The sequence below is a fragment of the Microcebus murinus genome, chromosome 4, assembly GCF_040939455.1.
Source record: "Microcebus murinus isolate Inina chromosome 4, M.murinus_Inina_mat1.0, whole genome shotgun sequence".
NCBI classification, from domain to species: Eukaryota; Metazoa; Chordata; class Mammalia; order Primates; family Cheirogaleidae; genus Microcebus; species Microcebus murinus.
Window position 1 is genome coordinate 42,826,005 of NC_134107.1, and position 25,156 is coordinate 42,851,160.

The following is a 25,156-nucleotide window of genomic DNA, read 5'->3' on the forward strand; positions in this document are numbered from 1 at the left end:
ACACGCCCTTCTTGGGCTGTCCGAGTGTGAGTCCTGGCTTCCTAACTCACCTCCAAGTCCCAGTGTCCCCGTCAGGAGAATGGGAAGAAGATTTCCTCTGTCACAGAGACTACAGTGAGGATGGAAAGAGGTAACCTATACAAAGTAATGCACATGGTGCCTGGCATTTAAAAATGCTCAATAAACATAGCTGCTCTTATTAATATCACTACGATGACCATCGTTATGAACTCTTATGTGCACTTGGTCAGAGGCTAGGTGGGTTCTTTGCACCCAGAGGGCCGGGCTGCAGAGCATTAAATGAAAGCTGTTCCCAAGGAGCCTCACACGCATAGCTGTGAATGGATTAGTCAACTGTGAAGTCCGCCTCAACTCCTAAAATAGCGATGCCAGCTTGCAAAGGAGTGAGAAAATCCAGTCTGCGAGCTGTCCTCCATCTCTGTCTCCCTCCCTCGCTCTCCACTCAACGGTTGAGTGGTTTTAATTAACAACTCCCACAGAGCGAGGCAAAAGTCACTCGATTAATAAAGCTCTAACTTGCTGTGCCTGCTTCTGAGGTCTCGGGGTGGCGCTGAGCTTGTCATTGTGGGTTTTGTTTGGGTTTGCAGTGGGTGAGGGGCCGAGGGCCTGGAATTTCCTCAGAGAAATTCGGGTGCCACGTCTACAAAGGCTGGAAGCCGTAGGTGACTGAAATGCCCACTTTCGTGAGATGTGACAACAGGAAGCCCGACTGAGGCGAGGCGCTGCGGTAAATCACCGCGCACGATTGGCTCTGGCCCTGCGCTTTCCTGCCGCGGACCACCTCATTGTGTTCATTTCCAACACACACAACCAGCCCCCCTCACCCCAATTCACTTTCTGCACCAGCACACGGGAATGTTGACACAAGTGTTTCTAATGCCACAGTAAAGACTTGTGACATTTAATTGAAATTAAACACATAATAATGCTTTCGAGGCAAAGAAAGGCATTTGCCTTTGCCCTGCCCGGGCCTCCGCAGTCCCGGCACGAGCAGTCTTCAACTACCTTTAACTTCCCATGCAACTCAGTCCTTTAAGCCTTACCACCCTCTGGACATCCCCCTTCAGGTCCTTTTATTACTCCTTGAAATGGCATGGGGGTACCCAGGGCTTCCGACGTGCAGAGGGTGCCCACACTTCCTCTGCGGTCCAGCCTGCCGTGGAGTCCGAGCACGGGGTCTGGCGCTAGCGAGAAGCGGTACATACTGTAGAGTGCCTGGGAGCCCCAGCTTTGAATTCATCCTGGCTGGACGCTTGGTTTCACCAGGTAGCGTCTGTGTGGCTTGGCCAAGGAACTCTACCTCTCTGGGCTTTGGTCCTCTCAACTGTAAAAAGGGGGTGAAAAACAGCCTCTATGGCAAAGAACCGAGGTCGAGGGTGAGACGATGCGTGTAAAGAGCTCAACACGGCACCTAGCACATTGTAAAGCCTCCAAGGCGGTTGGCCGCTGTGAATCACGTGCCACCACTGCGGGGCAGGCAGAAAGGCATGTGGTGGCAGGCGCTATCCGTCAACTCCGCTGCGGCCTTCCCCCTTCTCCGCGGAGCCAACACCACATTTATACTGCCCCACGTTTCTGACAACTTGAGTTGACTTCACCCTTTAAACTTCACTGCTCAAGTATGTGAGATTTCCAGTTTCAAAACAGATGACTGGACCATGACAAGCACAAAGCTCTGGGAACAAGGACACAGACCCCAGTGATGCAGCGGAGATAACCGCAGACCCCGTCTCCCACTTCTCCCAAGATCGAGACGTGCATGTGGGCTTGATTTATAGGTGGAAGTCTCCGGAGAGAGAAACGTGGGCCTTTCCTTAGACTTGGAATCTCATTTCACTTTTGGGTCTCAACAACCACCAGCCCTCCAGAGGTGTCCATGCCAGAGTGTCTGTCTCACTCTGCAGTTATTTCAGGATTAAGAGGAAAGGTCAAAACCTCCATTTCTCAGGGAGATTTCTTATCAGGACCCTGGGGACAGAGGAAGGGATGCAGTGATTCTTCTAAGGCATGCACAGAATCTTGATTTGTGGCTACATCTCAAGGCAGGACACGTTAGCTTTGAGCCCTCACAGATGTTTATCCAAACGGATGCGCTGCCACAACTCTGAGCTGCAGGTAGCTGCCTCCTGTCTCAGATGACTTTGTGCACTGATCGTACCACAAGGCCTGTTTATAGACGGGGATGGCGAATTGTGTAAGTCAACTTGGCCATAATACCCAGATATTTGGCCAAACACTAGATGTTGCTGTGAAGGTATTTTTTTTTTTCTTTGAGACAGAGTCTCACTTTGTTGTCCAGGCTAGAGTGAGTGCCGTGGCGTCAGCCTAGCTCACAGCAACCTCAAACTCCTGGGCTCGAGCGATCCTTCTGCCTCAGCCTCCCGAGTAGCTGGGACTACAGGCATGCGCCACCATGCCCGGCTAATTTTTTTTATATATATATCAGTTGGCCAATTAATTTCTTTCTATTTATAGTAGAGACGGGGTCTCGCTCTTGCTCAGGCTGGTTTTGAACTCCTGACCTTGAGCAATCCGCCCGCATCCCAAGAGCTAGGATTACAGGCGTGAGCCACCGCGCCCGGCCTCAAAGGTATTTTTTAAGATGAGATAAACATTTAAACCAGTAGACACCGAGTAAAGCAGATTATACTCCCTAATGTGGGTGGGCCTCACCTAAGCAGTCGAAGGCTTTAAGAGAAAAAGAATGATGTCCCCTGAGCAAGAGGCATTCTGTCTGCAGACTGCCTTTGGGCTTGAACTGGGACACCAGCTCTTCCCTGGGTCTCTAGCCGGTTGGTTTGCCCTGCAGAGTTTAGACTTGCCAGTTTCCACAAGGACATGACCAATTCTTTAAAATCAGTCACCCTCTTTCTCCCCACCCCTATCCTCTATTAGTTCTGTCTCTCCGGAGCACCTTGACAAATTCACAGACCAACTCTGATCCAGCCAGGAGCTATTTGGCCATTGTTCGCAAGAAGAAGAAACAGCATGACATCAACTTAGCAAATAAACATCCTAAGAAGGATAGAAGACTGAAAAGACAAATAGAGGCAATAATTCCAAGAACAGTCAAGGGAACCACCAATCTACAGGGTGTCCCAAAAGTTGCCATAGACGGGGAAAATGGGAAATTGTAGCTGAATGTACCTTTATTTACAACATATTCCCTATAAAAATTTTTCCTTTGTACAGAGACTTTGGGGATACTCCATATATGTGCCGGTTTACCAATACTATCTCCTACTCCTCCTCACACGCCTAAAATGTAGGTTACCTTTTAACACATGTGAAACAGTGGCTGAGAAAAGTGAGTAATTTCCCCAAGATCACACTGGCAAGCCAGGAACATGAAGTCAGTCTTCTGCCTCCAAGTCCAAAGTTCTGTCCACCGCACGACTGCCTCCAGAACAGAGCGATGGAGGTTCACGAGGTCCAACAAAACTTACGTTCCTTATCTTGTTCTGAGCACAGGCCCACACGGCCTTCCTTTTTTGAGTCTTTCAACATGGGCTCACTGTCTCAGGGCCAAAATACTCCCAACCTCGTCCAAATGTTTCTTTTCATATTCACCTCCGTTCGAACTTGGTATTCTCCAACCTTCCCACCATAAATCTGTTGAGTCGCTCGTAGCTGCTGGCCCTTAAAAACTAACTGGGAAGGGTATTTGCAACCTGCGTGATCTGTACGCCTAAGATAAAAATAAGTATGGGCTGGGTTTTCTACATGCAAGCTATGTAAAAACGTAATGGGAAAAACAGGGGAGCTTAAGACGGTCTGTTACACCTCAGGTCTCTCTTTTCAAGGCCCATTTGCAAAGCATTGAGTGCAGAAGGGAGGTGGCTACAGACCACTGCCTTCCAGCAAAGAGGGGGCCCTGCAGGGCACCAGGGGCACCCTGACATTCTAGTGTATGAAAAGAAAGGAACCAAAGGGGAGGCCGCCTTTTGCATCTCCTCCATGGGCATTTTTTTTTTTTTTTGAGACAGAGTCTCACTCTGTTGCCTGGGCTAGAGTGCCATGGCATCAGCCTAGCTCATAGCAACCTCAAACTCCTGGGCTCAAGCAATCCTTCTGCCTCAGCCTCCCGAGTAGCTGGGACTACAGGCATGCACCACCATGCCCGGCTAATTTTTTCTATATATTTTTAGTTGGTCAATTAATTTATTTCTATTTTTAGTAGAGATGGGGCCTCACTCTTGCTCAGGCTGGTTTTGAACTCCTGACCTCGAGCAATTCGCCTGCTTCGGCCTCCCAGAGTGCTAGGATTACAGGCGTGAGCCACAGTGCCCGGCCTCCTCCGTGGGCTTAAACAACTAAGTAACAATTACCCTTTTGGTTCTTCATTTTCTTTATTAGTAAAATGAAAATAAATTGTACAAAGCCAGAGTTTGGGAGCCACGTAAGACACCCGGCACACAGAAGGTGTGCAGTACGCATCAGCCCCCACTCGCTGTCGGCCACCAGGCCACAGAATTGGAATGCGCTCTTCCTGCCCGTGTGATGACCCTTCAGCACACGTGAGCTCATGGGTCCCAGGCTGACCCTGGCGAGGACCTTAAATGATCAAAGTTGGCACAAAAGTAAAGGGCATCAAGTAGTCTGGCCTTGAGAACAAATCCCTGAGGACTCTTCCTGCCCATCACAGCCAGGGCACAGCCACGGGCTAGGGGCGGAGTGACCCCCGCTGAGCTGTGGCATCTCTGCAGCGTAACCTGATGGACTGGGGTGGAATTTCACCTGGCTGAACACCTGGGCCCGCCTGAGTCACGCCCGAATGCTGACTGTGCTTCGCTGACGCTGCTCACAGGCAAGAGGTCCGGGAAGAGCAGGTCTGCTCCAACACGACGGCAGACAGGCCCGGCGGCGGGGGAGCAAGGAGGGCCCTGCCGGGTGTGATGAGTCGCAGCGGGCTTCCTTCCCCGGCACGGTGGCTGGCGGCAGGAGTGTGCGGTGTTCACATTTCCCACCTGAGGATCGGTCACGGTCTTACCCCCAACATCTTTCATTCTAGAAGTCTCACTAGCTTCTTACCACTCAGGGTTTGGGACCCTGCGCCAGGCACGAACCCGGGTTATATCTCTGAGTCTTGGCGACACCACCGTGGTCGTCATGAGGACAGCTGGAAGGGCCTGCTATGCCCCAGGCACCGGACCAGCACCTTGCCGTGCCTCCTCCTCCAACTGCCACTGCCACTCCAGGCATTACTCTCCTCATTCGCAGTGGGGACAAGCTGGCTTCCCAGAGGGATGCAGTGAGAACACACGCGGTTCCCACAGGACCTGCCGTATTTTCCGATCTGCCTCGGAGCCCCCTACGGTCTATTCTGCCTCTCTCTGCTAACATTCATCACCACCTGCCTTGTGTTAGAATTAACTGTTGACACACAGGGTGGTCTCTCTCCCTCCCGGGCCCTGGGCTTCTCCAGGGCAAGAAATGGAAAACCGTGGGACTGAGGTTTTCCTAAGGTCCCCAGAATCATATTCTACAGGCTGCCACTTACTCTGCTTAAACGTTCAGCCAGCCCTGGTCTGGGGGTGGCCTGGAGGCCTGAGATAACTTGGTGGCAGCGGGCGGGTGCCGACACAAGAGAGGGAAAGCTAGGGAAGGATGCAGGGCGCGGAGGACAAATGTCAACTACTGCCCAGCCAGCCGCGGCCCAGGCTGGAACCTGGGAGCCATCCTTTCTGGCTCCTTCCTGCCTCTCATCAAACTGGCCTTCACATTGGGCTGAGTGTAATGTGAAATGTGTCTTTAACCCCCCTGTATGTCTGCCCCCCTAACTTTGGTCTTACCCAGAGCTGTGCCACTACTCCCTGGACTCTGCGAGAACTTCTGACCTGTCCACCTCTGGCCCCGCATCTTGAATCTCCAGCCCCTGCCCCCAGGCACCACCCTCACGACAACACGCCCCCTGCCTTCACGTCCTCCCGCTGTTGCTCTGCTGGGGCCCAGCTCACACGTCTGGGAGATGCTGCAGCTGCCACCGCCGCTGACGGAGGTTGTGACAGCGAGCACCTGCTGAGCGCTTAGCGCAGGGAGGCCGGGCACTGGGCTGAGAGTGCACGCACACGATCTCACGGAAGCCTCGCCACAGCCCTCCGAGACGGGCACGGTGAAATGAAATAGCTTGCTCAAGGACACACAGCTGAGAGAGGTGGAACCAGCCTCAGACTCCATCCGGCTTGGACTCCAGAGCTCATGCTCTCCCCACTGACCTCTGCCTTAAGGTCATTACGTCCTGTTAGTTGTCCCCACAGAAGTCACTGCTTCCTCACTGGCCTGCTATCTGACCACTCTCACACTGACACACACAGCACCCTGTCCCGTGTTCTTCCCTCCGTAACATTAGGATCTTGGTGACCTCATCTTGTTCATTTTCCTTGGCTTCAGTGCCTTTAACACAGTCTCTAGCACTTTAAATGAGACTTTACTGCCTTTTACCTAGAGCGGCCCCAGGAGGTAGGCCAAAGGAAGGGTTTCCAGTTTCCAACTCCAGGAGAGCCTGTGCTTTGGAAAGTTATGGGACCAGGAGGATGTTGGTAAGGGGAGAGGGCAGGCAGGGAGCAGCCCCTTTGGGGACCTCTCAAGAAGGGGCTGAGACTTCCTCCTCCCAAAGCACCCACTTTTGCTGCCCTCTCCTTTTCCTTCCCCATAGGATGCGAGGGAGGCAGGAAGGGACTCAAACCTCACAGCAAGCTAGGAAGTTCCCAAGAAGTCAACTCCTAAGCCCAGTTTCCTAAGAAGACACCCTCTTTTTTTCTGTGTTCCCCATAAATTACCAGGCCAACATTTGCTATTAGACAAGCATGGCAGTCTGGGCTGCCCATGTCAAAGTTGGACCACACTCCATTTCTCCACGGGCTGTTCTCCGGTAAATCTTTTTTTAATCCTGGTCTCTGCCAGCTAAATCTATCAGAGACAGAGTGGGCTTGGGACTGTCGGAGAATTTCTCTCCTCTTCCGTCGGGTTGGCAGCTCAATTGTCCCTTCTCCTCTTCTAAGTCTGCCTACCCAGCTGCCGATAGATAAGATTTCCCACACTCAGTAAATCAAATCGGTCCACCGTGGATGGGAGAAGGGGTGTAAGGCTGATGTCTCCCCAGCCATCAGGGATGACTGATATTGGTAGCCGAGCCATCAATCAGCCAAACCACCCATGTCAGACGACGTCACAGCCACGCAGGGAAAGCTGTCACTTGTTTTGCAACACTTGGGAAAATTAATCTTGCCCTCCGTGTGACTCTGCACTTGCTTGTTCTACCCAGAGAGCTGCTTAGGAAAACAGGGGTCACTGTATTTGCCTGGGATATTAAACACCAAGGAAAATATCAGACAGGGAAACGTATGGTTTCTGTGAATTCGTACACTGTTAAGAGCTGTCAGCGAGCAAACACCAAGAAAAGCAGAGAGGAACAGAAAGAGCCCTTGACTGGATCAGGGCCAGCGCCGTCACCAAGCTGTCAGGCTAGCCTGGCCTGCACCTTCATCGTGGAGCCTCTTTGAATCTTTTAAGTCTGCATGTATGAAGAGGAGGGTGGTGCCTTAGAGGCAAGGGACTTGCTGTGATATAATAAATGTGCATTTGGTCTCTGCCCCTGTTCCTTACAGAGAGCTCCTAAATCCTTGAAATTTCCTGAGTGATGGGTGAGAAGAGCATTTTTTGTTTTTCATAACAAGCCCCTTTCAACATACCTGGACTTATGCTACTTGGGTGAGTCTTAGAGGATGGGGGCAAGCTGCCAAGGAACCAACCATACAATTAGAGGGCTGAAACTTCTAGCCCACCCTCCAATTTCCAGGAAAGGAAGGGGAGGTTGCTGGAGATTGACCCAATCATGCCTATGTAATACAACCTCCATGAAAACTCTAACCCAGGGGCTCAGAGAGCTTCCAGGTTGGTGCACACATGGAGGTGCCGGGAGGGTGGCGCCCATACCTGGCCCTGTGTACCTGTTCATCTGGCTGTTCATTCACGTCCTTTGTAATATGCCTTCTAACAAACCAGTCATAGTAAGTAAAGTGTTTCTTTGAGTTCTGGGAGCCATCACAGCAAATGACCAAACCCGAGGAGGGGGTCATGGGAGCCCCTGTTTTGTGGCCAAGTTGGATAGAGTGTGGGTAACCTGGGGGCTTAGCCCTTGCGAATGGCATCTGAAGTGGGGTTGGAGGGCAGTCTGGTGGGACTGGGCCCTTAACCTGTGGGCTCTATGCTAATTCTTTGCAGATAGTGTCAGAATTGAATTGAATTGTAGGATACCAGCTGGTGCAGGAGAATTGGATGGTGTGGGGAAAAAGCCCCATACTCAGGGTGTTAGAAGCATTGTGAACAGAAAGTTTCATTCACTTGCTCAAGGCTCTATGGATGGGTCTGCCTGCAGAGTGCAGAGCTGAATGGTTACCATTCCATGACGGCTCAATCTTCCCAATCCCACCAAGCCCCGCCCACTGGCTGGCTGGCAACCCCAACTTCTCCAGCCTTCCAAGAACCCCACAAGCAAAGATCATTTCAGCGAGATCAGCCTGGAGAGAAGAGAACCCATCCTTTTCAGCTCTCAGAGACGCCTGCCACACCCTGCTGGACATGCCAGGAATCGGTGCCTTCCAGGACGGCCTCTCCTAAAATCATTTATCTTGGCCCCGGGGTGTATTTTGGCTGTAGGAGTACTCTGGCTTTCTCGCCTATCAGTTTGCCAGGAACAACAGCCTATCAAGGTCACTCCAGGCCTGGCTTGGAAAGACAAAAAGGAAGATTCATCAGGCAAGAATCTTTCATGCTATCATGGTATCCTTTGACTGGGGGTGCTGCCTGCTACGTTCTATGCTGACTTGGTGAGAGACACCTCGCACGTTTGTCCCGTAATGTTCAGTGGAGGAAGGAATAGTGGAATGCAGATCCCTCCATCTTCCACCAGCCCACAGGGCGAAACGGCCCCTAGTGCCCTGAGCTGTCTCTTTTTCCTGCATTGCCATTGTCAAGTCCACTGGGATAGAGTAGTGCATATGGCTGGGATAATCAGAGAGTACAAGCCAGGGCCAAGAAGAAGGAAGACACATGGCTGGGTCCTCGAGCTCAACTGAGGCCTCGGTCTTAGGTCATATATTCATTTAGAGGGGCGTGACAGGCCTGCCATATGTAAGGGCAGTTGCAGCAGTCACTCAGCAAATGTTTACTGGAACAGGCTCTGTGCCAGCCAGTGAAGACACAGGAGCACTGAAGACAGATTTAACCACAACCTTTAGAGCTTATAGCAAGTATAGGTTTTGTACCCCTCTCCTTTTACAAATACATAAATATATTTACAAATACACATAATATACATACACATCACACATATATACATATGTATACATTTACACATACATATATACATACACACATGTATACACACACACACACACAAATTCTGATATAGTGCTACCAGTGCTATTACAGATACATCAAATATCAGGAGCTCAGAGAAGAGTTACCACAGCTGCTTGGGTGGAATCAGAGAAGGCAGAGAAGAGGTGACCTGGCAGGCAATGACGAGGAAGGCACAGGACATCACATGTGTAAATGGTGCATGGAAGCATAGAACATCCTGCTATGGACTGAATGTGTGCTCTCCGCAAACTCGTATGTTGAAGCCCTAATTCCCAATGTGCTGGTGCTGGGAGGTGGAGTCTTTGGGGGGGAATTAGGTTTAGATGAGGACACAAGGGTAGAGGCCCCGTGATGGGACTAAGTGGCCTTATAAGATGAGGAAGACACACCAGAGCTGCTTCTTTCTGATAGGTGAGAACATAGCAAGAAGGTGGCTGTCTGCAAGCCAGGGGGAGAGACCTCACCAGAATCCAACCAGACTGGCACCCTGATCTCAACTCCCCAGCCTATAGAACTGTGAGAAATAAATGTCTGCTGTTTAAACCACACAGTCTATTGTATGTTGTTATAGCAGGCTCAGCTGACTAACACACATCCCGACATATTTATGGAGCTATGAGTGCAGTTAGTTCTCTGTATCCATGGGTTGGCTCTGCATCTATAGATTCAACCAACTTCAAATTGAAAATATTTTTAAAAATTAAAACTACAACAACAAATAATACAAAGAAAAATACAGAAAAACAACTATTTACATGGCATTTACATTGTATTAGGTATTATAAATTATCTAGAGATGATTTTAAGCATATGGGAAGATGCAAATACTATGCCATTTTATAGAAGGGACTTGAGCATCTGCAGATTTTGGTATCTGCTGGGGTCCTGGAACCAACCCCCCCCCAATACTGAGGGATGAATTTAATTCAGCAGGGATGGGTTCCTCAGTTTCCGAGGAGTTGAGTCTTCTAGCAGAGATCTGTCCCCACATCTGTTGGTGGAGTAATCCTGCCAAACAGGGAACACTGCAGCCCTCTTAAGGTCACCAGATATAACATGCCTGTAGTACTAGCTACTTGGGAGGCTGAGGCAGGAGGATCTGTTGAGCCCAGGATTTTGAGGTTACAGTGAGCTATGCCACTGCACTCTAGCCTGAGCGAGACAGAGAAACCCTGTCTCTTAAAAAAAAAAGCCACTAAGTGAAACCAGGCTGTTCACACACACCCTGCTTTCTCTCCCACGCCAGACTATTGGTTGGGCCACACTGGAAAGCTAACAACTTCCTCACTCCTGAATACCACCAACTGGGAGTCTTAAACCAACCCAGTGACCTTTACACTTAAAAGCGACTGAGACCACAGCATCGCATCCTGCATCGGCCACTAGGTGGACACCACAGGCTATGCTGGCTTTGTCCAAATGTTTTATAAATAGAGCCACCAAGTTTCACAGCTGGTGGTGGCAAGTTACCCAAGCCAAAGGTCCTGCCAGGGTAGGCACCAAGAATAGACTATTCTCAAAATAATAAATACCTACTATGTCGTAGTCTCTGGGTTTAGAAAAATAATGGGCAATGTCTGTCTTCTACAAGCTCCAAGAGAAAGATATACACACAGAGAGTGTGCATGACATTTCTCATGTATCCCAGACTCTTTATTGGGTGCTTTTCAAGCCCTGTCTCTAATTTTCAAAGGTTAAGAACTAGTGCTAGTTCACTTGGCAGAAGCAGGATTCAATCTCAAGTCTGTTTGCCTGGTGAGACCACACGCTTCCCTCCACACCACCTAGTCCCTCTCAAACACTTTACATGCAAAGCGAAAGGCTTATACGCAAGGCTAGGTGTGAACCAAGGCTACCAGAAACACACGAGACAGCGCTAACTCTGACCAGGGAAGTCCTGGAGGACATCTCAGGGGAGGTGTTTTTTCAGTATCAGTCCGATGGGCTTGAGGGGAAAGGAATTGCAGGGAGAAAGCAGCGTGTGCCCACAGAGCTTTGCAAATGTAGGAACCCGCCTTTGGTGACAGCAGGCAGCCCCGAGCAGTGGGAAGTTTGGGGCTTGTGGCGGGGATATGGCCAGGGCTAAGTCAGGGAAGGCAGATGAAGCAAAGGCCATTAAGAGCCTCCACGTCCAGTTAAGGGGTTCGGATCTGTTCTCCAGGCACTAGGAAGCCACCAAAGGTTCTGAGAGGGAAAAACTTCTGATGTTAAATTTAAATGGTCACTTTTTTTTCCACGAAGGGATCTATATTAAGACTTTGGAACATTATACAACTCAGTGCCTCCTTTGAAAAGAAAAAAAAAAAAAAATCCTTGCAAACATATGGACGCAGAGTCTGGTCCGTCCCTTTAGCTTTATTCCATACCATATGGCACTCTGTATTTTTGGAATATGAGTAGAGGATCGACTTCACAGATCAAAACTTAGTCAGAGAAATCTCATCTGTTATTTTCATTTCTTTTCCATTATAGCCAATGTCCAATGTATCAATTTAATAAAAGGGCGTGGTAAGTTCAGACGACAAGTCGTACTTAGACATACCTAGTATATACTACACACAAGATAGGGGTCTGATACACACACGTACACAGGGGCACTTGCCATTAATTTCTCAGCTAAACTCCAAAGTAATAAAGTAATTTCAGCCCTACCTTACAGAGAATTGAAGGATACACACAGGTGCATGTTGCACACACACCCAATGAACAAAATGAATGAGAGACATCAAAAAATAGCTGTTATACCAAGTTGGGGTACAACGTCACTTTAAACACAAAGGTTTTAGGCTTTCGGATTTACTTTGGTATCAGATTTTCTAAGTAAACTTGCTGTAAACTTTTACAAGAACTTGCCTCAAAGAGCCTCTGTACTGATTGATATACTACTCATACATCAAGGCTATGTTTCTACTAGCCAAATAAACATCTGGACGAAAACTTTAATCATTTCACTGTTTCCAAGTGGCTGGATGTTTTAGGTTGATAAGACATCTAGACCCTGGCTGAAATTTTGGTCTTTATCAGATATTTGTCATTAATCAGATACAATCTCAAAGAGAAATCTAACTGGAGAAAGTTAAAAACCATATCAACAGTAGTGCTTCAAAGCCTAGGGAAGTTAAATGACATGCCTAATGTCACAGGGCAGCATGTAAGCCCTGGTCTCTCGGATGTCTTAGTCTGTTTCCCTTCCATCACATCAACTGCCTCAACAATGACTTACTTAGCAGAGTCTGAAGCATAGAATAAATGACCAGCCTTTCAATATTTATAACTTGTTCAGTTTACATGAAGTAAAAGAAATGAGTAGAAAAGACTTTTAAGTGGCATGCCCTGAACTCAGTGTGTAAAGGCAAACTAGTAAATTGGCCTCAACGCAGATATTCACATGCATTCCCACAGGGTGGAGACGTCCTTAACAAGTGTTCTAGAATGTTAAAACTAGAAGGAGCATTAAGTGCCACCTGGGCTACCTGTCCTCATCTTGAAGGTAAGTTTCTACATTAAAAAGAATAAGAGAAGAAAAACCAGACCAAAGTTCTCTGATTTCAGTAATTGGGTGGTTTGCTTACATTTCTGCATTTTTATCTACACTTGCTCTAAGCGCTATCGCACATGCTAAAATGGAAGCTTCACAAAGCAGGAACTGAAATGTAAACATTTGTGCTTTTTAGCAAGGGGAAAGGGTCTGGTTTGGGTGGTTAAAGAAACCAGTTTTCTCACTGTGTTATCTCCAAGTTTCAGGTTAGAAGTGTTTCAATGTCTCCACCTTGTGGACACTATCAACACTACATCAAAATAAATTCACTGATCATCTATTTAGAATTAAGACTGGTCCGACGATAAAATAAACTATTACAGGATTTTTTGGTAGTATATTGAAATGGGAATTGGTAATGATAAACTTAAGGCTGTGCTGGATACCCAAAGTCTTCTAAACAATGATAAAAATATTAAATTATGTGCAATTCAGTTTTAGTAATAGGCACATATTATTGTTTTTTATGTTTATGGAAAAGTAGAAATACAAAGTGCTACTCTAAGTTGACTAGATTATTTAACTTACCAGCCCATTAACTTTCCCAGCCATTCCAGATAGCAGCAATTTGTTATACTGTAAGGGTTTTGTGGCCCCTGTTTTCAAAGATTTCATTGCCCAAGATGGTTCTAAAAGTGACGGGGTGAAAACCAAAGCACCTCTATGCCTAAGGTTTTAATTAGATTAAAAATATTTTCTATTCATTAGAGGTCAAACTAAGCAAAATTAAATTAATTTTGAAATAAACTCTAGTAGTTGTGACATTTCAGTACAGCAATAACATGTTGGCAAGATGGGCTAGGATAGCGGGTAAGGAAATGGTCTGGAGCCATGAGCTCTGGGCTCTGTCCCTCAACAGCTGCAGGACCTTGGGCAAGTGACTGAACCTCCCTGGACCACAGTCTCCTCACGTGTGAAATGGCGGTTATTACGTCATCTACTTCAGAGGACTGCTGTGAGGATAGACCAAGATGGTATGCGTACAGCACCTGGCACGGTGCTTGGCATACGGTTGGAGAGTTGGCTATTATTTAAATCATAAAAATGCTGACTCATCCATGGGGTTCTTGATGACTATTTTCACAGAAATGATTGTTATTCTAGATTTTTCTAATCTGTAATTTTGATCACTAGAACGTTAGAGGTGGAAAAGATCTTGGAGAACTTCTGGGCAAGTCATGTTAACAGACGAAGTCTCAGGCCAGTGAATTAAAAGAGATGCACCTCAAGTTTCCACAGTAAGCCAAAAGGGGAGCCAATATTAATACATGGCACGTTTCCTCTAAAAGGGGCTCTAAATATCGTCTCATCACTTTAACTTTACATGTGAGCAAACTGAGAAGCAGGGAGGTTGGGTTTATTCCTCCACCTGCTGATTTCATTAATTCAGCAATATTTATATGTTCCTATTATATATAATGCACTGGGCATTTGGCAGTGAACAAGCAAGGAAGTCCTGGCTTCATGGTGCTTACTGCTGTGAGCAGGAAGGGGCATGGGGACAATAACAGGTAAACACATAATCAAGACAATTTCCAATAGCGACAAGCTTTCAAAGGAGTCTAACAGCATGATGGACATGCCAAGGACAGGAGGCAGGACACGTATCTACTTCAGATTAAATGGTCAAGGAAGGCTGCTCCATGGAGGTGTCTGCTGAGCAGCAACGACCAAACCATGCAAAGACGTGGGAAGCAGAACCCAGGGTGAGAAACAGAAAGCAAAGCCCACGAGGCAGGAAAGAGCTTGGGAAGCCTGAGGCCTGGAAGGGACAGCTGCTGCGGGGGCAGCAGGATGAGGTCTAAGGGGCAGGCATGGGCCAGATCGTGCAGGACCAGGAGGGCAATGCTCAGGAGTCTCAGTGCAAGGTTTGCTCTAAGGGACTGATGCAACATGGCTTGTTTTCAAGTGTCACTCTGGTGCAGGCAGAGCCTTGTAAGTTACTGGCCACACCTGGACTGCCTAGGTCTTCTGACTCACAGCCCAGCTACACCCCCCACCATGTCACGCAGGCTTCGACACAGAGAGTGGAAATTGAGGCAGAAAGGTTGACCTCTGGAGAACTTAACTAAAGCCTTGCAAAAGGGAAACCAGGTGCCACGCCTTCTTCCCCTCTGCAAAAACGAGCAGCCCCAGGTACTCACCCACTGGTAATGTCATCTGTCCGGATGTTCTTGCTCAGAACGTCCCCATCGCTCATGTAGCCGGGGGCGTCCATGCTGATGCCCTCCAGGTCCATCTCCTCTCCTGCCTTGTCTGAGACCTCCACGTGGCAGATGCTGCTGCCCCTGGAGGCCAGCTGCCTTCTCAGAGGGGCCGAGTACACGTACCGACCGGACTCGGTGTTGATGAACCTGCTGGCGTTGGCGCGAGGCGGGTACCCGTTGCCCATGGAGGGGGCATCTCCTGCTTGAAGCCGAGGGCTGGCCTGGCCCAGTCGCCAGGACAGAGGGGTGGGCCTCCCCGTCAGGCTGAGGATGCTACGGCCACTTATCTCCGTGGTGACGTTAGTGTCAAATGTGGTTTCCAATGTGCTAAAAACACAGAACCAGGCCGGGTTAGACCTCGACGTGCCTACTGTCCTTTGCAGTTTATATATTCTTTAACGTTTTAAAATTATGAAATACTTCTCACATACACACACCAAAAAAAGGATAAACCAACAGGCCCCAATATACCACCTAGGTGTATTTCCTCTGTTAAAAATGAAAAAGGAGGCCGGGCGCGGTGGCTCACGCCTGTAATCCTAACACTCTGGGAGGCCGAGGTGGGTGGATTCCTTGAGGTCAGGAGTTGGAAACCAGCCTGAGCAAGAGCGAGATCCCGTCTCTACTATAAATAGAAAGAAATTAATTGGCCAACTAATATATATGGAAAAAAAAATTAGCCGAGCATGGTGGCACATGTCTGTAGTCCCAGCTACTCGGGAAGCTGGGGCAGCAGGATTGCTTGAGCCCAGGAGATTGAGGTTGCTGTGAGCTAGGCTGATGCCATGGCACTCACTCTAGCCTGGGCAACAAAGCAAGACTCTTTCTCAAAAAAAAAAAAAGAAAGAAAAAGGGAAGTTGCAAATCTACATAATTCTGAAAAGCCCTGTGGAGACTTTCCCCCTAAAACATGGTACAAGATTCCCACCACCAATTACTTTAATGAAATGATCTTAACTATTGGAATTTTCTTTCCAATCCAGGAAAAGGAACAAAAAATGCTGAACTGACACAGATGAGACACGAGACAGGAAGCTCCCTGCTTGCCCATTCATTCTAGGATGTTGCATCATAGCTCCCTTTTTCCAAGGACAGGATGCACCAGCCCATCAGGAATTCCTAATATTCCTAATACTGTGTTTCCCCGAAAATAAGACCCACCCATAAAATAAGCCCTAGCAGGATTTCTAAGCATTTGTGCAATATAAGCCCTACCCCGAAAATAAGACCTAGTGACGGGCGTGGCTACGCAGCGTATCTGCACAACCCATGCATTTCGTCTCAGAGTGGTAAAGAAGACGAGCAGCCCTTCTCATCTGCCCCATGAGAGCTCTATTGCTCGACATAGACCCTTTTGCAGCCCATTCTCCAAGACAGCCCTGCAGGCTCTTTGGCACAGTTGAGAGCATCATCTGCCCCTCCTCAGAACTGCACTGGGATTTCCTAACCAAGAGTGAGAGTCTTCCCTGTGGAAGAAACCACTGAAGCCTTCCTTCCTGTCCTCATTATCATCCTACCATCCAACTGCCATAGCAACATTAAGTCGGTGTCAGCGACTATGGTGGGAAGCGGATGCTTCACACCTATCAGAGAGTTACAAGGTCCAGCATCCGACTCCAGGTCATTCACACACCTAGAAGTTCAGGAGAGCACCGCCCTGAAACCCCAGGTTTACCCTCCACTGGAAGAGCCAGTTTGGTGCCTTGAACTGTTTTTGTTTCCCTTTGATGCTGGAAGTGGCCTTGCTTTCCTCGTATTGGACCCCTCTGTTGTGGGTCCCTGTCCTACTAAAGATAGAACCCATGGTGGTTAACCCTGATCTGCCCTGTGGTCTCCTCACTATAGTCACTTATCAAAGAAACAGAAGTTGGAGAAGCCAAGGCACCCTGGGGGTTCAACTAGGGTAACAAGGACTTTTCCTGGATTTCTGCAACCTGAGAAACCTTGTTCTGCCAAAATCATGAAGGACATGCCAGGGTTACATCCTTTTCAACTTCTTGTTCAACAATGAAAGCAACCTGATAAATGTTCCCAATGTCAGCCTAGATCTCATCCAAGTCAATCACAGTTTAAACATGATCATAAGTTTTTATAAATATTTCCTTGTGTTTTATGCACATGCATGACTAACATTATTACAGAGTGCTGCATATCAGAAGACAGGGTAGGAATTCAACCTCTTCAATCTATCACACAGGTCAAATATAGTTCACCTGCTTATTTCAACAGTACACTATAGTTTTAGAAAATGCGAGTAAAGTGAAATTGAAATACAGCTGGTGTACAGTATACTCTATTGAATGCATTTTGCAACCTTCTGCTTTTGGGAGGAATCTGTCTAAACCAACTTTTATTCCTGACAATTCTCTTCTGCATGTTGCATGGCGTTCTTTGTGAATTCTAGCACCTTTGGAGAGTGAGGTTATTTATTCCAGTATTAACCAAATCACTTTGGCAGTGGTCTGAACACGGGAGAAGCAGTGAAAACCAAGACACCAGCTAGTTCAGGGAAGTAATTCATGCTGCAGATACCTGTGTGTAACCTGAGTTCCCCGTAAACTAGACATGGTTTCCTCCAAGTTCTGCCGCAGATCAGCGATGTTCTTCACTGTCCGCAGGCGCCGAGCCTCGGGATCTTCCCCTGGAAAGATGGGGGTGAAGGCTGGATTAATTCTCCGACAGATCATGCATGAGGTTGATGACAATAGCAACCATGTCCATGACCACAGCCATATTCCGCGCTCAGTGCCTGGCTGGCTGTGGGTGCTTAAATAAGGATTCGAGAATGAACAAATGACTGGAGGGGTGGTCAAAGGAAGTGTTGAGTCCCAGGAGAGTCTTCCTTCAGGTCTCCCCTGAAATAGGAGAAGACTAGCATGTGGGGGGAGCAAAGCACCGAGTCTGAGACATACATACATTTTCACACTGTCTCCAATAATGACACGCTCAGGTTAGGTTGAACTACTTCCTGGGAATCATTTTCTGCTCATGCAAAAGTGTGTGTTTTTTTGTTTTCTCACCTGTTGGTAATATCTGCAGCTGTCTATAGGCCCTACTTTACAAACAGAGATCACAGTGACTAAAAGATCTGTACTTGTTGATCACAAATATTTCTACAGAGAGAGGTCTGCCTTCTTCCTTGTTGGAGGTATTATGCATCTCAGATTCAAGCTCCTCCGCTTACTGGCTGTGTGATTGTGGGCCGGGTGCTGGCCCTCTGCATCCTTCAGACTCCACTTTCCTCACGAGCATGGTGATAGGACTGACCCCAGGGGGCAGTTGTGGGGATGAAATGGATCCGGCCTGGAAACCCCTTAGCATACTGCCCACATTAGCACTCAGCACAAGCCAAGCATGTGGCAGAGCAAGAAACAGCCGGGTTCTCTTTGGCTGGACCACAGCCTTCTATTCTCAGGGCTCAATTTTCCAAAAGACACTTGGCTGAGCAGAGTTCTAACTGGTGCTAATGTTCCATGAGAAATATGCCACACATAAGCTAGGATGCCACGTGCCCTCTCAGCTTGTCCCAGGTTCTCTGGCTATCCTGCTTCATTTGGCCTTGCAAGGGGAAGAGGAGAAGGGAAAAAACTACAATGATGATTAACAGAATCATACATTTTCTCCCTTGGAGTAATTTCAGGGAGGGCTGAGAAGATGGAGGAACCACAATCAAGGATCTGTAAAAGCCTATGACTATTTTCAGGTATTGAGCAACATTTTAAAAGAAATCTCCACATAGAACATAGTCCACATGGGCAGCAGCAAGTGGGATTGACATTAGACACCCAGTTCAACTTCCAAAAATTGTCATTGATGGGGCAACTGGCAGCTAAGAAATGTCATAGAATTATGTTTTCTTCTGAAATGGATAACAACTTCATTAGGTTGTTCTTGCATGGTGGTGATTGGAGGCTAGAGGTGGAGCAAATGACAGATATGTGATTTTATGGAGGAAATTTACTACTGCAAACTCTCTATCCTTGAAAATTCAAGTGTTTTCAATCCTCCTTCACCCCTTTAAACTCAAATAAATTTGGAAGGTATTTTTCTCTTACCTGAAAAGGAGTCAAACTTGCATTTCCCAACCAATTCTTTGGAATGTGTATGAGTTTTTAAGCATAAGCAGTTTATTCCTCCAATGGTCTTGGAAGAATGGAATTGCAACTAGCTCCTGGGCCATCAGCTAAATTTTTTACTGCCAGCTGGCCACATTTTATCTACACATGGCCACCATAAAAGCACTGATCCTTTGGACGGCTCTGGGCTCTATAAGAAATGCTGATTATGAAGCTAAGTCTAGGCACAAGTCTTCAAATTGCCCCCATCATTAACTTAATCACACACAAAGTATAATAACTATATTTATTTATCCATGTCTCTATTAATGACATATTTGCGTGTCTTACTCTCCTTTGGAAATTCAAAGATCTTTGAGATAAGGATTATATCTTACCTTCACTTTTGGTAACCTTCACACAAATCTTAGGTGCCTAAGCGACATCTATTGTCTAACTCATGTTTGCTCAGCACAGGGTTGTAGGAAAAGCACGGACTGTGCATTCTCACAGGTACAGATCTGACTCATGGCATTGCCACTTCCTAGCCAGTTGACCTTGGACGAGTCACTTATCCTCGCTGAATGTCATCTATAAAGTGGGGATAAAATCTCTCCCTTAGAAGGGCTAGTGTGAGAGGGTACATATGATATACCAGGCACAAAATGAGGGCTCAGTACATGTGAGCATCTTGTTTCCTCCTTGTGGATCCTGCTGGGAAATGCTTGTGCCCTACACTACAACAGATCCCAAGGGTAATGCAGAAACAAAGAACAGTCAACCACCAAACTTGCTTAGGTGATCACATTCTTAACCACCAGCTATGCCTCCTCAGACAACGACCTCAATGTAAGATTTGCTCACCGACTCACAGCATGAGCACAAAAATCCACAACCGAGTGGAAACAGTAGGGCCCTTGCAGCTCATATATGCAGAGAGATCTTAAAAGTTGAATAAGCTACTCTGTGTCTACACGCAGCGATCTTGACCTTGCCAAGGACAGCTCTACCTCGAGCCACCGTTCATGACTGAGAGAGCACCACATTCTGTTAACTATGACTGAGTTGGGAGGATCTCAAAGTGTTACAAAAGGAATGTGAAAGGAATGCAGGATTTTTACTCAGAAAAAGAAGGCTTAAGGGATGTGCCGCTACCTGGAAAACAATGGAAATTGTCCATGGGCTTCAGGAGGATGAATTATATCCAGTGACTGGAAACATATGAATAAAGAATTCCATTATCTGTTAAAGCCAACCAACCAAAAACAAACAAACAAACAAACAAACAAACAAACAAACAAACCAAAATGAAGGGCTGCCTTACAGAGGAATAACTTTTTTGTCCCAAGAAATATTCAAGCAGAGGCTGCAAGATGAGCCATCAGCCAGCTATAGAAGGGATTCTTGGACTGTGTAACAAGCAGATGGTTGTGGTTCTTTCTAACTGTACAATCCAAGATGCATTTCTCGACTACAATGCTATGGACCTGACAGTGCAGGAAAATCTACCCATTTGCATAAACAAGCGGAAGAACTAAGCAATAGTCTCATAAATGTCCATTTCTAAACATTCCATTCATTGTCATGTCAAATAATCAACTGTGTGCAAGTTAAAGTCAACTTCTTGCTATTCAGTGTCTCCATAAAAAAATTCAACATGTTATTTCTATGGCTTGAATATAAACAAAAATCAGCCTGGTAAGGCATTTTCATTAGCAACCAACACTATTTAACACCAAAGAATGCAGAATCCGGCACTAATGACTGCATGAGTCTGCTCCCGAAAGCAAATGACAGCATCTCGGGCTTTCTGAGCTCTGACTTGGTTATGGAGTGGGGTACGGAGGAGACATGGAGAGAAAATGAAAAACTAATGGAAGATGCCAGGCTGTCACTCTGAAATCCAAGTAATATTTGGAATGTTCTCTGGCTGCTGCTTTTGCTTTTCAGACGCGGATTTTGCTGAGACTCAATGTCTGACATGAATCCACAACCACTCCATGGGTGACATGTCTGAGCCATGCTGGGCCCTGAAGCACTGGCCTTGCCTGCCCTTTTGATGCATGCACAGAAGAGCAGTCTGGAATTTGGAGGGAGACCGAAGCAGTCATCTGAACTCCACACCCTTCTCATCACTGGTCTTTTCCCTGAGATATCTACATTCTCATATGCAAGGGAGCTACAAACTTTGAAGAGAAGGAAACATAAAAATCAATCCCAAACGTGGGCCCCCAAACATTCTAAGATAGATCAATTACAGATGGCTTGAAAAAAATCTCTGCCCCATCATGGTGCCCAGCCAGTGGAACCAGGAGGAAATAGTTAAATCACCCGGATCCTCTGAAATTAATACTCAGAGCTAATGGCAAGATGGGTAAGAGTCAATCACACAGGCTACAAACCAATTCCACAGCTGAAATGTGACTATTAAAATGATGTAGTCATGGATCCAATAAATGGATTTTAAACATGGATTCACTTTTTAACCCAACTCTGGAAGTGGTAAGATATGAGAAGAGTGACACCACCACTGCTAAATATGTGGTTTACCACTCACTTTCCTTACCAGAAATTTCTGGAACACTGGATGCAGAACTGAGGAATGGGGAAGAGAGACAGAGAAGATGGTAGCTTGGAACACACTGTAATAAGAATTCTAATTCAGGTGTAAGTTTTCTTCTATAAATTAAGAAATGTGACAATATAACATCAATGTTTGTAGAATTAACAATATACATGTTTGTGGAATTAACTATACAGCAACTGTGGGTTTTATGCTTTTGTATAATTTCTATGTAAGCACTATTGTCTAGGTTATACTTAAATAAAATTTAGATTTTATTTTTTGTTTTTGGTGAAAGAAGCATGCTGCAATCTTCTTTTCAATAAATGGAGGATGCTAACAATACGTTTTAAATTAGTGCTTATGGAATGAAGCACTGGAATGAAGAAATCCACTATTTTAGAGGTCTAAATCTCATTGAAAAGCAACTTTATCTGAAGAGCAAAACAAGAGATTCCAAGTTAAGTATCAAAGTAGTCCAGAGGCCCTAAATGAATAAAATCAAATAAATCTTAAAAATAGGATTTACCAGCAGGTAAGAGACTTATTTATAATTCAGAAGAGGAGGGAAGAGATTGTAAGAGAGAGAGAGAAGGGAAGAAAAAAAAGAAGGAAAATACTAAGGGAAGAAAGAAAATAAGTTTTTAGTTTATCAGTCGATGCAGCTGTAAAGCAACTTCAAATCCAGCTGGGGCCATGATGTTTTCAGCAGGTGGCTGTGTGGGAGGCCACATCACCAACAGACACAGCAATTCTGGGGCTCCGTACTCACCTGTGAGTTCCTCCAGAGCAGGCTGTCCACTCTTGGTGTAGTGGCTGGGCTCCATGCTCACACCCGCTGAGCTGGACTCGGCAGTAACGTTCCCTTCCGTGTCCGTCTGGGACCTTCATGCACAAACGAAAGCAGACACACTTGTCACTACAGGCAACCACCACATCTGGACCGCTGTGGTTTGACCATGGCCCTCACCATCACCTCCTCCAGCAAGAAGCTTTAGAACAGAGCAGACCGGCAGACTGACGCTAAATAATTCATTAGCCACGTGTGGAGCAACGTCCTAAGAACAGAGAACACCACTGAACTGCAAAAGATGAAATATTCATTGCCCAAATGGAGGGTCTGCCATCCCTCACTGAGGAATGCATCTCTGAATCCCCCTCAGGGAGCCAGGTCTGGCTACAGACACATGCTAGAGGGTACTGGGTGGTTTGGATAATTTAACCTATGCCAAAAAGCAACTTCTAAGTAACCAGTAATGCCAGCAAGTCAAGCATAACGATGACTCCATTGACAGCACCCCCATCCCAGAAGCCTCTCTCTGAAAAGGTGACCGTAAAACCAGCCGGGAGTGGGTGCCAAGCAGGTGTGTTTGCCCTCCAGGTTTCTGATTCAGAGCTCAGATCTTCTGACATGAAAGGTCTCATTGATCATTATTTCAACACTTGACTGAAATCTGTACTTCCCCAAACCTTCTCCATGCCCTTATTTGTCAAGCAAATTGAAGCAATGGCTTAATGCAATGTTTTCTTGCCACAACTACCTCTGTTCATTCATGCGTGGCATGCAAATGTATAATTACACTCAGATGCATAACCCTGAGTGTAACATTATTAACTCATTAGCATCCTGAGCTAATACAACCAGATTTCGCTACCTATGAAGAAAGTGTTGGCCAAGGATTTGCACAGACCATGTGGGATATACTAATAAGCATCAAGTCATCCTCCTATCCTTCCCTTCTTTGCCCTCCTTTGAGGCTGTCACTTCTCAATCCTGTGATCTCTATTTTTAAGGGATTTTCACTATCCCAGGGCTCCTCTTCACCCAGGCCAGTGTCCAAGCACTCATCTTCTCTGCCTAGGCCCTGTAAGCACTTTGAAACAGGTACCCTGCATCTAGCCTGGAGGCTGCAAAAGGCAACCAGGTGTGGGAACCAGCCCGATTTAATTCTATTGGTCTGCATGATATTTTAAAGTTTTATAATTAGGCCAACATTAAAAAATTGAGAGATTTCACAAGCAATACCTGGATTTCTGCCTTCTCCCAGTTCAAACAAAGCAGTCTGCAAAGACTCAGCGCATGGTCCAGCAGAGCACCACCTCTGGTGCCAACTGGTGACTGCACCCTCTAAAGAGGCGTACAGCGCCCTCTGCCGCAGACCCACTCACCCTGAGCCGCCCGTTTATATTACCTTTTTGGGCCAATTAGGCATCTGAATCCATGACCTCCATTCCAGACTTTTCCTAGGTCTGGTGTAATCCCTACAAGATCCTCCACTGACCTCTGACCTACTGATGTGATAACATCATTCTCTCCAATGGTTTCTATCACCCACAGAAAGAAGATTTAACTTAATGGGGTAGATGATACCCCACATCATGGATCCTTCCCTCCTTTACTGCCAGCCCATCTCCTGCCATGCTCACCCTTCATACACAGCTCTACCTCATGCCTCACACATATGTGGCTTTTCTCCATTCCCAATCATACCATGCCCTTAGCAGTGCTGTCTTTGTAGTTACTGTGACCTCTGCCTGCAGGCCCTTCTGATTCATTTCCTCCTAAACTGCCTCCAAGATGCAGCTCCCGTCATCGTGGCCTAGAAGCCTCCCCTGACTAGTTGCCAGCTCATCACGCCACCTCTCAGGTGTCTCTTCCGCACTCTCCTTATTCTTCTGTGGCCTACTACAATGGGATCTAATTAACAAATCTCTCCTCAACTAGACCAAGAGCTCTCTGAAGGCAAAGGTTAGTTCAAGTTCATATGCTGAGCAAGCAACTCAAGAACAGTGTATGTTGATTAGATAAATGAGAAATTTTTAAGTTTCCAAAGAAGCTGGGTACTGGACGGAACACTAGACTCGGCAGTCTGGACATTTAGCTGGCTCCAGGTGGAAGATCCGTAACTTGGCAGCCACGCAGATTTGAATTAAGTCACTTCACCTCTTTGAATCTCAGCATCCTCGCCTGTACAATGGGGATAACAATAGCAATCTCCTCTGGTGCTACACAAATCAAATGTGACATGACACAAAAACACTTAGTAAACTATACAGTAATAGAGGCATCTGTTGTTACTTGTGAATTGATAAATAAAAATTATTCTGCGTGAGTTTTAAACAAATCTATCTTATCTTTACCCCTCGGTAACATCTTTAACATGGAGAGGTCCTTGGGAAAGCACTGTAAGTTAGACACAGTGAGCCCTAAACTTGGGAGAGAGAATTTGAGAGCAGGGAGGGAGTGTCAGTCATGTTTTAAAGTCCTCTAATCTAGTTCATTCAATCTCTTCATTTTACAAACAAAGCTCAGAGAGGTGAGGTGATTCAGAGCAACAGGACAGTACAGTGGAGAAGCACCTGGTCCCACTACTTACACACACACACATACACACACTTGGCTTTAACC

General features: G+C 46.7%; 1 protein-coding gene across 8 annotated transcripts in view; it reads right to left on the reverse strand.

Moving 5' to 3' along the window:
* NAV2 (neuron navigator 2) overlaps window positions 1-25,156 on the reverse strand; it is a 378,822-nt gene that overhangs the window by 137,801 nt on the left and 215,865 nt on the right. For all 8 annotated transcript variants that reach the window (XR_012918953.1, XM_012756707.2, XM_012756702.3 and 5 more), the window contains 3 exons: window positions 22,520-22,632; window positions 17,662-17,770; window positions 15,067-15,456 (listed from right to left, as the gene is read on the reverse strand). Coding sequence is in view for 7 of the 8 variants with exons in the window: in XM_012756707.2 (XP_012612161.1) it covers window positions 15,067-15,456; window positions 17,662-17,770; window positions 22,520-22,632 (612 nt within the window). In the remaining variant the exon portion in view is untranslated. The remainder of the gene's footprint in view (window positions 1-15,066; window positions 15,457-17,661; window positions 17,771-22,519; window positions 22,633-25,156) is intronic.